The sequence below is a fragment of the Ascaphus truei genome, chromosome 2, assembly GCF_040206685.1.
Source record: "Ascaphus truei isolate aAscTru1 chromosome 2, aAscTru1.hap1, whole genome shotgun sequence".
In the NCBI taxonomy this organism is placed as follows: domain Eukaryota; kingdom Metazoa; phylum Chordata; class Amphibia; order Anura; family Ascaphidae; genus Ascaphus; species Ascaphus truei.
The window spans coordinates 101,811,923-101,825,958 of NC_134484.1; the positions used below are offsets into that span (position 1 = coordinate 101,811,923).

The 14,036-nt window shown below is 38.8% G+C and overlaps 2 protein-coding genes across 6 annotated transcripts in view; one reads left to right on the forward strand and one right to left on the reverse strand.

The window, feature by feature from the left end:
* Nucleotides 1–6,821: 6,821 nt before the first annotated feature.
* Nucleotides 6,822–8,659, forward strand: CRH (corticotropin releasing hormone). Its single transcript, XM_075584017.1, has 2 exons — nt 6,822–7,093; nt 7,686–8,659. Exon 2 carries the CDS (start codon nt 7,711–7,713, stop codon nt 8,209–8,211), a length of 501 nt encoding a protein of 166 aa, XP_075440132.1. The 5' UTR covers nt 6,822–7,093; nt 7,686–7,710; the 3' UTR covers nt 8,212–8,659.
* The window catches only part of TRIM55 (tripartite motif containing 55), a 114,481-nt gene continuing 109,035 nt past the window's right edge, over nt 8,591–14,036 (reverse strand). For 4 of the 5 annotated variants that reach the window (XM_075584013.1, XM_075584012.1, XM_075584015.1 and 1 more), the window contains one exon: nt 8,591–9,776. In XM_075584013.1, coding sequence (XP_075440128.1) covers nt 9,772–9,776 — 5 coding nt within the window. In that variant the 3' untranslated portion in view covers nt 8,591–9,771. Of the gene's footprint in view, nt 9,792–14,036 lie in introns of all 5 variants that reach the window. The other variant, XM_075584014.1, reaches the window with a different exon arrangement.

Genomic DNA, 14,036 nt, shown 5'->3' on the forward strand with positions numbered 1-14,036 from the left:
TATACCCTTTCCCCCTCCCACCCCCCCCCCCTCACCCCCCCTTTTTTTCAGCACCCGGTATATTTGTTATATATAACACCATCTCTGTGCCATCAGCAGGTTTGAGACTGTTTGTCAGCATCAGTCCATCCCTGCTCACTGTATACTTTCACTTGGTCATGCAGTATATTACACTGTCCCTAGGTCCATTGGGGTATAGATTAGACAATGTCTAAGATCCCTTGCACGATCATTGAACCTAGGGAGTTTCTGTAATAAAGTTAGAGTCCCCGCGCATGCGCCATACCATAAGGCAGAATTCGCTAAAATTTACTAAGTTCCCACGCATGCGCTATCCATATAGACCGCAATGGAAATATTTCTGAGTCCTTACGCATGCGCTGTACCATTGGATGGAAAGTGTGGCGATTTCTATGTTGCCACGCATGCGGGACACAAACGGACTTAAAATTGTATCTCTTATAAGTGCCGACGCATGCGCGACAATAATGGGCAGAATCCAAAGTCCCAGCGCTTGCGCAATGTGCATGGGACTGGATAAGTTAACCTTTAAGCTTTTGCGCATGCGCAATGAATACAGGCGCCAATGGAATTACTCCTAAGTCCCCACGCATGCGCAGTCTACATCTATACCATTTGAAGCTATCTCCAAGTTTCCGCACATGCGTCATAAGCATGGGAAACAACTGGAATATTTCCTAAGTCCCCATGCATGCGCAGTGGACGCAATCGACCTGAATTGTTTCTAAGGTCCCGCGCATGCGCAGTATGTATGTATGGACTCCCAGAACTGGTTTAAAGTCCCCGCGCATGCGCATTAGACACTTTATTCGGCGCGGATGTTTTCAGGCTTTACAAGCTTTAAAAATGAACGGAAAACAATGTGAATATGGTAAAATGAAGGCACAACACTGCGGTTTACAAATAAAACTGTATTTATCAACTTTTGAGTAGTTTATTGAGTCAGTTTGGAGGGGACCTCAGTGCGCATGTGCAACAGCTGTTATTCATTGATTTTGTAATTAGGGTGCTGTAAGGGTATAAAAGGGTCTAGACCCCATTCCCCCAGTAATACTTGTCCCTGAAGAAGCTCCTTTGCTGGAGGGAAACGCGCGTTGGACGCGCAATGTTGTCAGTCTCCTACTTGGAGCTGTTTTTAATGTAGTGTTTGCAGTATCCTGGGTGTAACTGTGAAGACCATATGAATTAACTATTTATTAATCAATTCATGGTCAGTGTGCCTGCTATCCTTGCACCTTATGTGAGGCGTCTTCACATCACACTGCTGTGTATTCAAGCCAGCACTGCTGTGTTTGGAAGTTCTATAATACAGCTATTTTACCATCACATGCCAGCGCTATCATTTAGACTAATCTCTATGTAAATGTGCAGGGGAGCTATATTTAGCAGTAATAGGATATTCAATCCTGTGGCCACCTGAATATATTTATATACAACTCTACATTTGGTCTCATCGTTGCCCCAGAGGGGTTAATACCCTACTCATAGCAGTCCCTGTCTTTAACATCCCATCATATGAATTGGTACTGGGATAGTATGAATAACCAATGACACGGTTGCTTGATAGCTATGATTTAATACATTTTTAATCCACATCACACGTTACTTTGGTAATATATGTTTTAAGTATTTATTAAAAGTTAATTTTTACACTTGAGTGGTGTGCATTTAAGTGAATTCTTTTGGGGGCACATCCATTTTGTGTTTCCCCTTCCCCTTTTCTGATTCACTTTCAGTTCACAGTTTGCACCCACCTTTTGATTACCTCACTTATGAATATAAACACTTCATTCAATTAGTATGGTCCTGTGATCACTCCCCACTCTTTGTTGTTTCGTCAAGTGCTTTATAAATGTTTTGGCCTTTGTGCGTTACCAGTATCATACTTGCATTCATTGCACATCAGTCTTCCTACCACTGAAAGCAGTGTTGGTTAAAAATTTCTCCGTATTTATCAAGTTATCACATATATTCGTTTGTAAAATAAATGTTACAGATGTTTGGCGTGGTGTATTTTCTCATTTTGTTGTAACTCCAGATTTAGTAATAAATGGGCCTGCTGCTTTTACCTCCTGATACTTCATGAGGCCATTGCAACTTTGGAACGGCTGCAATATTCTTTTTTAGTTGTGTGGGCTACTAAAAAGGCTAGTACAATTCCAAAGTGCGGGGAAACAGTTTCAGGCGAGGAGAATCCCGCTTGTGCAGCCAACACAACATAGACAACCAATTTCTTCAAAGTGCAGGTCTCCTCTAAAACAGAGATACAAAGAAGATCTCTACTCACAAGTTCATACAGTATTGCAATTCTTCATTTAATGTGACAGCCAAGAACAGTGGAAAGACAATGTTTCAGGTCCCATATGGACTTTACATCACCACCTGATGAAAGGTCCATATTGGACCTGAAACTTTCCACTGTTCTTGGCTGTCAGATTAAATAGAGAACATCATTATGAACTTGTGAGTAGAGCTCTTCTTTGTATCTCTGTTTTAGAGGAGACATGCACTTTGAAGAAAATGTTCTACTAAAAAGGCTTCAACTCATTCTGCAGTTCCTATGTATTTGATAATATATATTATTATTGTTTCCACAGTACAACTTTGTGGCCTAAATTGAAAGGATATTCAAAACATGCTTCTTCATGGAGTTTTGCACTAAGCGTGCTTTGCCAGGTGTTTTGTTGAAGTGCGCTTAGTGTAAAACTAGATGTCATTTCTGGTTCCAATAGAGTTGAGGGTTCCTGAGCGCGGATTCTCACTCTCTCCTTGTGATCTACGGAAGGCTGTTTACTATGCTTCTTTTTGGACTTCTGGCATCAGTGTTTTTTTTTTACCTTATTTATAAAGCAAGATATTATATTTTGTTGATTTGATATAGTTGATTTTACTTACGACTGTGCAAACCCTTATTTTGTTTACATTTGATTGGAAGTTCCTTTACACAAGCATGACAAGAGCTGCAAGAGGGGGTTACCTTTGCTACCTTAAAGACTGGAAACAGATACTTTTGCCCAGAGGATTTGTTTAGATGGGGTTAAAGAAACCTGTATGTTTCCCAAGTTTGCTTTGGTTTGAGAGACTTAATTTACCATCCTGACTGTAGAAGATGCAACTTGAGAAGTTTGTGCTGCTTTGTAGACCCCTTAATGCCTGGCTGTGAAAAGCATATAAACCCAAAAATGAATATTTACCTACTTTTCATGTTCAATCCAGTTGATTCTATTCCTCCTTTAAACCCAAAAGTGGTTTTAGAAGACGGAGGGAGGGCACCTGTAGCCACTCTACAAAAGAGTCAATTAGATTTGTGGTCGGTAAACTAATACCTCCCACTAGTACCAATTGAACTAATAAGAACTTGCCACTCTATGTTGTACTTACTGGGTGCCAGGGACAGTGCTGGAATTGTCACCTTGACATGTACAAGTTGGTGAATGCCAACAACTTCCCTATCCCTATCTATGTAAAACCTAGGGAAAGACCCCATACCGGACATAAAGTGCCAATATAATGTGATACTACTACAACAGTCATTTATCAAAGTCTCCCGACTGCAAAAATGGGGCAAAAAACCAGCACCAGATTCATTTGCATTTTGAGTACCGGGGGGGCTGCTCCTCCAAGTGATCACATGATTGCGACTTTACTGAATGAGGGAATTGACAAGGAGTCCTCGTCCTCTTTCATATCTCGGCATGCGAGATCTCGTTCTGCCCTCCGGCCGCTCCTCCTTCTCCTACCGTGCACCCCAAAACTGGAACAACCTACCAGAGACTCTCATATCCACCACCAGCTTAAGTTCTTTCAAATCTAAGGCTGTCTCACATTTTAATCTGGTCTGTAATTGTTTCATACGCCCATAATATATATTATTTCTAACTGTGCATGCAATGTCTTGTATATAATGTATACCTTGTTCATTTATGTACTGTACTTGTAACCATGTATTATTTGTTTTACTCTGTGCCCAGGACATACTTGAAAACGAGAGGTAACTCTCAATGTATTACTTCCTGGTAAAATATTTTATAAATAAATAAATGGGAGCACAAACCCTATTTTCCTAAAGAAAATTAGCTTACAAAATAAACAACGTAGCCTCTACATCAGGGGTAGCTAACTCCAGTCCTCAAGGGCCACCAGCAGGTCAGGTTTTCAGAATATCCCTGCTTCAGCACAGGTGGCTAAATCAGTGGCACCGCCTGTGCTGAAGCAGGGATAGCACGAAAACCTGATCTGTTGGTGGCCCATGAGGACTGGAGTTGGCTACCCCTGCTCTATGTCATGGGGCTCCTGGGATGTCAGACCCCATAGCAGTGGCTACGTCATGAGGCACTCAAAGAGTTAATATAAGAAAATGCTATTGATTTCAATAAGAAGGCTTTTCCTTGAGTTGGGTTGTATTTTGGTCACCTATACAGTATGTTTACGGCCGCTCATCTCTTTATACCTGTGTTAAATACTTTCTAACATATACAGTACTCAATGCATTACATTTAGTGGAAGTAAAAGAGGGATGCTAACTCCAAAAGTTAAACAAAGTGATATTCACTAAAGCTACAACATAATGTCTCATACCTTACTGCACGTCCCTGGAGCTTCCCAGTTACATGAAAATAAGCAAAGCGGTGCTATTTTTACACATTCATATTTCCCTGGAGGTTATCATCTAAAAAGGAGACTTAATAAATAAAATGGAGAGCATATAAACTTATTAAGATGATAGTTTGCGGGGTTTTTTAAAGCAGGGCAAACTAACCCAATTGCTTCAGTTTCCAATCAGCGTAATTAGTTAAACCTTTTAAAGAGAAGAAAAAGTTGGGTAAAGGCAGGAAAATGGGAGATCTTCTTTGTCTAGAGCTGTATTATGTCTAGGATAACTACAGAATATGGGAAGCATACCGTACATGCTGTATGCAGCTTTTCCACCTGGAGTTTTTACAGTCAGATAGGATTAACATTGAATTCCATGACATCTATATTATGAATTGTAGATTTCATTTTACATTAATAAATGCTTTGTATTGTAAAAGTGGTAATGACAAAGACACATGTTAGTATTGCATATTAACAGAGGTGGCAACAATAAAAATGTACAATTCATTGTATTATTATTACAGGGCAGAAACTGACTGCCACTCACTCTCTTACCTTCCAACAGTCATTTGAAGTCTGATCAGAGGAGATTTCCAAACTTTAATTCAAGATACAGATAACTATGTACTTTTTATCACTAAATTAAACCATTGTAAGGATTGGGGACTTTAGAAATAAGTTGTATATTGAATAAGGTAAGAGGTTTGTTTGGATGTTCATGGTATAGTTTAAGGGGTGGCATAGTCTCTCTTCTGTTCACTTTGCTCACCCTTGTACTTCTAACCAAAGTACATTAAAAAAAAGTCATTCTGAAAGAGGTACCCAATTACACCTCTTAGTAATACATTATTTGAACTTAGTTAAGATTTTACTAAATAACAGGTCATGTAGAGTTTATTGCATATATTCTGCTTTGGAATCGGTAGCTACTTTTCTTTGGATAAAACAATATTTTCATGTAAAAAAAGTGAAGAACCAAATTAATCTATTTAGGAAATATATTTCCAATACACTAAAACTATGTACAGTTTTGACTTCATTATAATGCATGACATTATTTTATTCACATTATGGCTAGAGACAAAGATGCAGAAAATAAAATACTTATTCTTATGCTATACAGTACTTTCTTGCTAATATCCATTATTTGTAGGTTGTATTGACTCACACTAGCAGAAGGGACCGGAATTACTGGTGAATGTGTAATGTAAAGGTAATTGCAGTGTTTGCTTTAGTGAATCAGACAGATTCAATATGAGGAGCGATTGTTCCCTTAACCTCGCCACAGATGTAATGGATGCTGTGTGATTTAAAACGCAAATCTGACTTTGATGTCTTGTTTAAAAAACGATTAGCAAATTATAGCATTAAGACCTCAAATAATAACAACAGTTTACTTTTGTGTGAGTTACTTTTTTAAAAAGTATTTGCTACAGCAGGTTTCACTGTCTTTTTTTCAGACCAACACGATTATCGGTTATAAGCATCACAATAATATAAAACAAGAAACGCTTTTCCAAACAAAATAAAAACACTTGATTTCTCCTGGACGCGAAGAACATGTCCCAAGGTGACAAGGACTGGTCTGTAATGCTTCCTCCTGAAGTGTACAGTATTTCTTATCTATCTTTCAAACTGTTTATCATTGTGATACCCATCATTTTGAACATGTGAATGTGGACAAATAAAAAAAATAATGATGGGGCGTAGTATTTGTAAAGTATAATCTTATATAACACACATATACTGTATATGAGTCACATTTGTCAAGTATAATCTTATATAATAAACATATGCGTCACATTTGTAAAGTAGACTCTTATATAACACACAGTGTGTGTGTGTGTGTGTGTGTGTGTGTGTGTGTGTGTGTGTGTGTGTGTTTGTGTGTGTGTAAAGCATTCCAAGCACTACTGTTCTTCAGTTCTAACTAGGAACACCTACATTAGTGAACTAGTTAAAATATTTGGCTCTTTGACCTTTAGTAGTAAAAGGTCATTTGCTGTTGCTTAGCACACTTGCAAAATCTCATTCAAGTTTTTTTGTCAATGGGAGACTTGTGAATAGCACTTCAACTCTAGGTGCCACTTACGTCACCAAAGAGGCGATAAATATCTGGGAACATAATTGGATGTGAGATTCATGGTTGTAATAGCAAAACTCTGCCCATTGCTCCAAAGAGCCATTATTTATTCAGTAGAGGTTCAGCACGCAATGGTTGTCAAGAAAGCGTCAGCTTATTAGGCAAGAGCTGCGTGATCCTGGAAGAGGGTCTAAGGTATAAAATCCAGCACCAAGGCTCCTTTTTTGTAAGATTTTTTTGCCAGAAGTTCGCAATATGTCAGCATCCTAAAGAAAGAACAAGAAAACACACTGCAACAATCACTTACCTTCAATGCTGTAGTGGTTCTGTCTCCACCAACATCCAGCTCACTCTGCCCAGAAGAGAAGTCCGATTCTGCCTCTCAGTCACCAAGTGAGTTACACACTTTTACATGTTACTTTTCCTTATCGTTTTTCTTTTTCTCTGCAATGATTAGTTTGGCACACCGCAGTAGTTTAGACTGTTTTAGACTGGTGAGACAAGTATCATTTTTTTTAATGCTCTAAAAATGAAGGTGTCTTTCATTCTGATGAACAGTGTTCACTGTGAATATATTATTGTGGCTGTGAACTGACTTACTGTTCACATGAGTGAGATCACTGATATGGTCAGAGAGTTAATACGAGATGGTAATGTAAGCAGTCGCTGGATGTAAATGTCAGACTGCGCTTGCTTCTCGCTTAGTTTCAGCACCGAGGAGAGCTACTCAAATCGTTTTTCTAGTTGCACTTACTGTACTGTAACTTCAGGGAAAAATCACTAAACATTTTTTTCTCTCTCTCCCTTCTTTTACCTTATCATCATTATCCATTCGTCTCTCCCTTCCTTTTAACTTTCTCTCCTCTCCCTCTCATCCCTCTTTTTTCTTTCCCTTCTCTCCCTTTCTCTCCTGCTCATTCCTTCCTACTTTTTGTCTCTTGGTTCCCTTTGCACTTCTTTTTTTTTTTTTTTTTTTATATATTAGATTAGATTTTGTTGGAGGGTGTAACATGAAGTTCCAGCTGTGGTTGTCTACAGGAATCCTTCTGGTTGCTCTCCTCCCCTGCCATGATTGTCGAGCTTTCAGCAAATCTCCAGCATCTTCTGTCGGTGAACCTGCTCCATCTGAATACCAGCCCTTTTTACTACGCATGGGAGAAGAGTATTTCCTGCGCCTGGGGAACCTTCACAAGTACCCCCCGAGCTCGCTTGGAGCCAGTCGACTTCCTGAGGCTTCTGCCGGTAACTTTCTGAGAGCTTTGCAGCAGCTGCAGCCGCAGCAGCAGTGGAACAGCCAGCAGGGACTGAGGGCTGGTGCCTTTGATGGAGCAGAGAGTCCTTACAGGGCTCAGGAAGAGCCCACGGAAAGAGGGAAACGCGCAGAGGAGCCTCCAATTTCCCTGGATCTGACTTTCCACCTTCTCCGGGAAGTCTTGGAAATGGCCAGAGCCGAGCAGATAGCCCAGCAAGCCCACAGCAACAGGAAACTGATGGACATCATTGGGAAATAATACATGCCCATCTGCCAAAGAGTTTTCTGCATTTAGCACAAACTATACAGTATGATGTAGCATAGTGCTGCCCTGGTATCATTTGTTTATTTTTTTATATAGCTTCAGACATAGGGGATGCACATTTTAAGAGCCTATATCCCTTTATCAGCATGCACAGGGTATATTTGAGTGCAGTAAAAAAAACAAAAAAAAAAAAACGCAACAGATGTAATTTGTAACTTATCCAACTTTTGTTTGACACTTTGAGGGTTATTCTTGTAACATGTTTCCGTAGAAATACACGTTTGGAAATGTGATTCAAAGTCTGAAGGAACTAGCTTAATCTATACAGTAGGACCGGATGGGTTTTCCTCTGGGAGGTGAAAAATCGCTGTAATTTATTTTGCATCAAAACTTTATTGTAAACATTTCCATAATAAAACATATTTTCAGCGCTCGCTCAACTTTGGTGTGTAACATAATGTTTAATATCTATATTTTTAATAAAATCTGCAAAGTTATAACTGTCCATTTTAATTACTTTCGTGAAAAAAGGTATTTTTATCACTGTGGTAGAAACGGAAATATAATCATGAGTTCTTGTGAAAGACGAAAAATATAGTAGTTTGGTTCAATTTTGCACCATATGCATTAAATAAAAAAAAAGGAATATGACACTGTAACAAACACATTTAACCTGGCAAAGATCAATATTACATATACAGTACAGGGTATACAGAACCCACCATATGAGTGGTTAACAGCAGTCAATGTTTCTAACAGTATATCAAATACAATGTTTCTCTGTTTAGAGAACTAATTACTATCTTGTGTATTAGAACATGAATGCTTTTATTATTTTGTTCCTCTTGCTTGCTAGATATGTTACAGTGACCATGAATAGAAATGCAAAAAGCAAACAAAGAAAGAGTTAAAATAATTGACAGAAACAAAAGTATCCAAGTGACTACACATTTTAAATACTTATAAACTGATTACAAAGTTCATTTCTGCTACTGTAGTTGACAATAGTCTTTGTTTTTATTCTAGGCAAAGTAATTTGCAATACGAGTGTCACATTTTTGCTAGAAGAGATATACTGACTATAAGCTCATAGTTTGAGGTATACTGATTTCTAGTTGTATTCATAGCTGGACGTCACACTACATGTTTCTTATGTCTGTTTTCTTCATTGTACTCGCCATGCACACATTAAATCTGACATGGGCCAATACTTTGCTACAAAGGCAGATCATTGAGAAGTAATTCATAAACATAATAAGTAATTTAAAGTAAAAAAACAAACAAACCAAAAAACAACAACAGTACATAGGAAGTACCAAAATAATGCTGACTTGTTCATTGAGGGAGTGTTCCATCTCACTCCCCAACTTCTTTAAGTTGCTTGCTGTGTTACAGTGTGTCCTGTAGGTGAGCCAACAAATGTCAGTCATGGGAAGACTGAGTTAATCGTTTAATGAATTCAACCAGGAGAAGGAGAAGACATGACCAGCAGCATCTGTGTTGCCTGTTTGATTAGTCCCTGTAGCATCTTGTACTGCTCCCTGGGTGGACGCCTCAATCTACAAAGAAAAGAGCTGTGTATGAGACTTACAAGGTGTGCTCTGTTCACCCCCGCTGGCATTCGAGGGGTACTCAAACGTAAATGTATGTGGGCTGAAAAGACACAGAACAAACATAATGTTCTTCTACGTACATGCTACAACTGTATTAAAAGAACTTTGCCAGTGCTCGCTAAGATCCAGTACTAAAACCCCAACACTTTTTGTTAGTGTCTGCTATTCTGGAAAAAGTCACCAGTGGTCTAGTAATAGTTCTAGTTCTAGTGATAGTAGTCCAGGTTAGTGCAAACCAGCTCCAGCACTGCTGAAAGGGTGTCTCTTCAAACCGCTTCGCCGCCACAGGGGTCAGCAAAGCATTGCACTAGAATAAGTCGCTGCCCCTCTAGCAGTGGAATTGCTGAGGTAGTCTGTGCATTATGTTTACTAAAGTGTAGCTTTGAATATCAGTCGTCTTCAGTTCACCCTCCTGCTGCCATACAGTACATTTTAATTCAGTATACCAATGGTAAACATAGACTTGTTAAAATACAAAGACAAAAATGATGAAAGGAGCATGCGATTAAAAGTTCTGCCTTTTGCAAACGCGTAGTGTTAATATCCAGTTATTAGAGCAGAAGTGCACCTTGTTTTTTTTTTTATGACAATAGAAACTCTGAGTGTGTTCATTTTGGACTGTACTTTGGATTGTTATGGTATGAGAACAATAAATGTTTCACACAAATGAAAGGACGTTTTCTGATCAGTTATCAGGGTAAAATAGAACCCAAAGGCTTCAGGTAAAAAATACTTTATAAGCACCAACATAAACACATTCCCTGTCTGCTCTGGAGGCTAACATTTGAAAATTGTTGTCATTCTCCTAATTCTGAACTATGGAGCATAGTATTCCCAGTTGTTGCAAAGCTGACCTACTTTCTATACCCTTTCTTTATTTTTTTCAGTAATCTCTTCTCTCCACTGTGTCAATAAGACACTTTTATGTACAATAAGTTCACGTTTTAAGTGGTTTCATCAAAGCTTTCTTCTTTCTGCCCTACCTGTCTCTACCAAACATATATCCTTCTTGAGTTACTGCTCCCTATATCTAGGGCTCACTTCGCGGTTCACCAAGCTCCCAACCTATGCATCTTTACAGTAATGCTCATTTAAAAACCCCACCTTTTCAAAACAGACTGGAAAACAGTAACCACATCATCCTGTCTTCAAACGCACACTGTCTTTCTTTCTTTGCGTTGCACATTTTATTGGACTTACAGTAAAATGATTAGCTGTGTCATAATGTGTCTCTGCCATACTGCTGAAGGTTTAAACTGTGTGAGGCAGTCACTGTAGTAATGTAGTGATGGAGTAATGCAGTGATGTAGTAACGCAGTCATGTAGTGATGTAGTAACGCAGTCAGGTAGTAATGTAGTGATTAGTAACTCAGTCATGTAGTAATGCAGTGATGTAGTAACGCAGTCATGTAGTAATGTAGTGATGTAGTAAGGCAGTGATGTAGAAACGCAGTCAGGTAGTAATGCAGTGATGTAGTAACGCAGTCATGTAGTCATGTAGTGATGTAGTAATGCAGTCAGGTAGTAATGTAGTGATGTAGTAACGCAGTCATGTAGTAATGCAGTGATGTAGTAATGCAGTCATGTAGTAATGCAGTCATGTAGTAATGCAGTGATGTAGTAACGCAGTCATGTAGTAATGCAGTGATGTAGTAACGCAGTCATGTAGTAATGCAGTGATGTAGTAACGCAGTCATGTAGTAACGCAGTGATGTAGTAACGCAGTCATGTAGTAACGCAGAGCTGTAGTAACGCAGTCATTTAGTAACGCAGTGATGTAGTAACGCAGTCATGTAGTAACGCAGTCATGTAGTAACGCAGTCATGTAGTAACGCAGTGATGTAGTAACGCAGTGATGTAGTAATGAGAGATGAAAAAGAGAAAAGCCCAGGGACACGCAATAGTAATGTAGTAATGCAGCAATGTACTAATGTAGCAATGTAGTAATCTAGTAATGTAGCAATATAGTAATGTGTAGTACAGAGCTTTTCAAAAGGGGTTTCAAGCTCTTCACATACCGCTATAAGAGATGTGCAAAACTTTCACCCAAGGTCCCAAACCAAACTAAATTTGGCCCACTAAAAAAAAAAATTGGCACCGTATCAGAGTTCGCAAACCGTTAGCCAAGTATTAAGTCAGTACGTATTTCATTTATTATATTAGTTTGTAAAAGTCTCCAAAGTCACTACAGTAGATTCACTTGCGGAATTACTTGAACGTCGTTAGGTTCTCTTAATGGTGCGACTACAAACAGGGCACACACCCTGTCTCGCTCATTGTCTAGTGATTTTTGCGGAAAGCTGATATATTTTGTGACATTGTCAGCCCTTTGGCGCTTGGCAAATTGTTTTGCAATGAATTTAATTTGTGGGAAATAAATGCTTAAAAAAAGTGTGACTGCCTTTGGAATAGTTTTGCACATGCCTTTTGGTTTCCATCTAAATATGACAATGCATTTACACTTGCATATCTTAGTCACAACATGTTCTTTGCAAATGGAAACAAAAGTAGGTGGATTGGTTCTTTCAGAAGGTATGGTCCTTTAACAATAATAACATTGTGGTCATTTACCTCACCTTCAGCTCTAGAAAGCATTCACTAGATTCTCATATCTTATTTTTATTTAGCAGCAAATAGATATGTATGTATGTTTTTATTTATAGGAACGTTAGAATGTCCTCCTGTGCATAGGCTCAACTGGATTATGTGGACATAAAGATATACAGAAGAAAACAATGCATTAATAGACAACCTGTTGCAATCAGTATATATAGAGAATAGATTCACAACAATGCAGAACCTTCTAATACAGTTAAATCTTATGGCTACAACTTCTTACCAAAATTGATTGGGGAATTAACCCACAACAACTTCTGTAATCACCAATTTAGATTTGTATTAAATTGCAAGTTGAAATCCAGGTGAATATGGTAAAAAGAAGAACAATCTGGATAGTTGTCACCTGATTTGTGACTTTGAATCCTTCAGATGCACTCAGAGGATAATTGGCTGATTAACACTTTGTGAGTTTATAGCCCAGATGGAACTCTAAGGCACTTTCTAAAGTGCCGTGCGCAGGCGTGGAATTTTAGTTGGCTGACGTGAGTCAGCCTTTCTATAGAAGGGCCACGCGCGCACGGCGGGGAGCCGGGCCGACAGACAGCGGCAAGGATGAAGAAAATCATCTTTTCGCGCCGCTACCGGCTCTGAAATGTATGTATATGTGTGTATGTGAGCATGTATGCGTGTATGTGTGTTTGTATGGATGTGTGTGTGTGTGTGTGTGTCAATGATGGAGGAACTAAAAAAAAAAATATTTATTAAACTTTTATTTTCTTTAAAAAAATCTTGCTTAGGTCTTCCTTTCACTCACACAACCCATGCATACACATGTACTCGCATATACACACATACACACACATACACAGCTCCCTGCTCTATAAACATGAAAAGCATGCGGCACGTGCACGCGCGTTCGCATTGGCACGCGCGGCCGCATGCTGTATATAACAGCCCTGAGGTGTAGTCAGTCAGATTTGTAAAGATAGAAGAAAGAATATCATCACCAGAGACCACGGAAAAGAGCTGGGAAGATATCCACAATGCAGGCATACAACTGCTTTTCTGTGAGTGCATTATTGTTTTCACCAAGTCCCTGTAATAAATGTATTGCACCATGATATTCTTTCTTCTATCTTTACAAGCCTGATTGACTACACCTCAGAGTTCCGTCTGTGCTATAAACTCACAAAGTGCTAATCTGCCAATTATCCTCTGTATTAGAAGGTTCTCCATTGTTGTGAATCTATCCTCTATATACTGTACTGATTGCAAGGGTTTGTCTATTAATGCATTGTTTTCTTCTGTATTTCTTTATATCCACATAATGCACTTGAGCCTATGCACAGGAGGACATTCTTCTTTTTCCTGCACATTAATCGAGGGACGTGGAAATCCCTCTTTGGCCTGTTGGCTTTAAGTATTCAATATTTGACATTATCCTATCATTTGTGTAATTGATATTATCACTTATAGTTTAAAACATTATTAACTGGTAGATTCAAATAGTTTAGTGGATAGCACTGCTTTTCTTTAATGTCTTTATTTATATAGCGCCATTAATGAACATAGCACTTCAAAGTAGTAATACACACAAGAACAAAAGAGGAGGGGTAGGGAGTGATCCACTAAACCATACTAATTGTA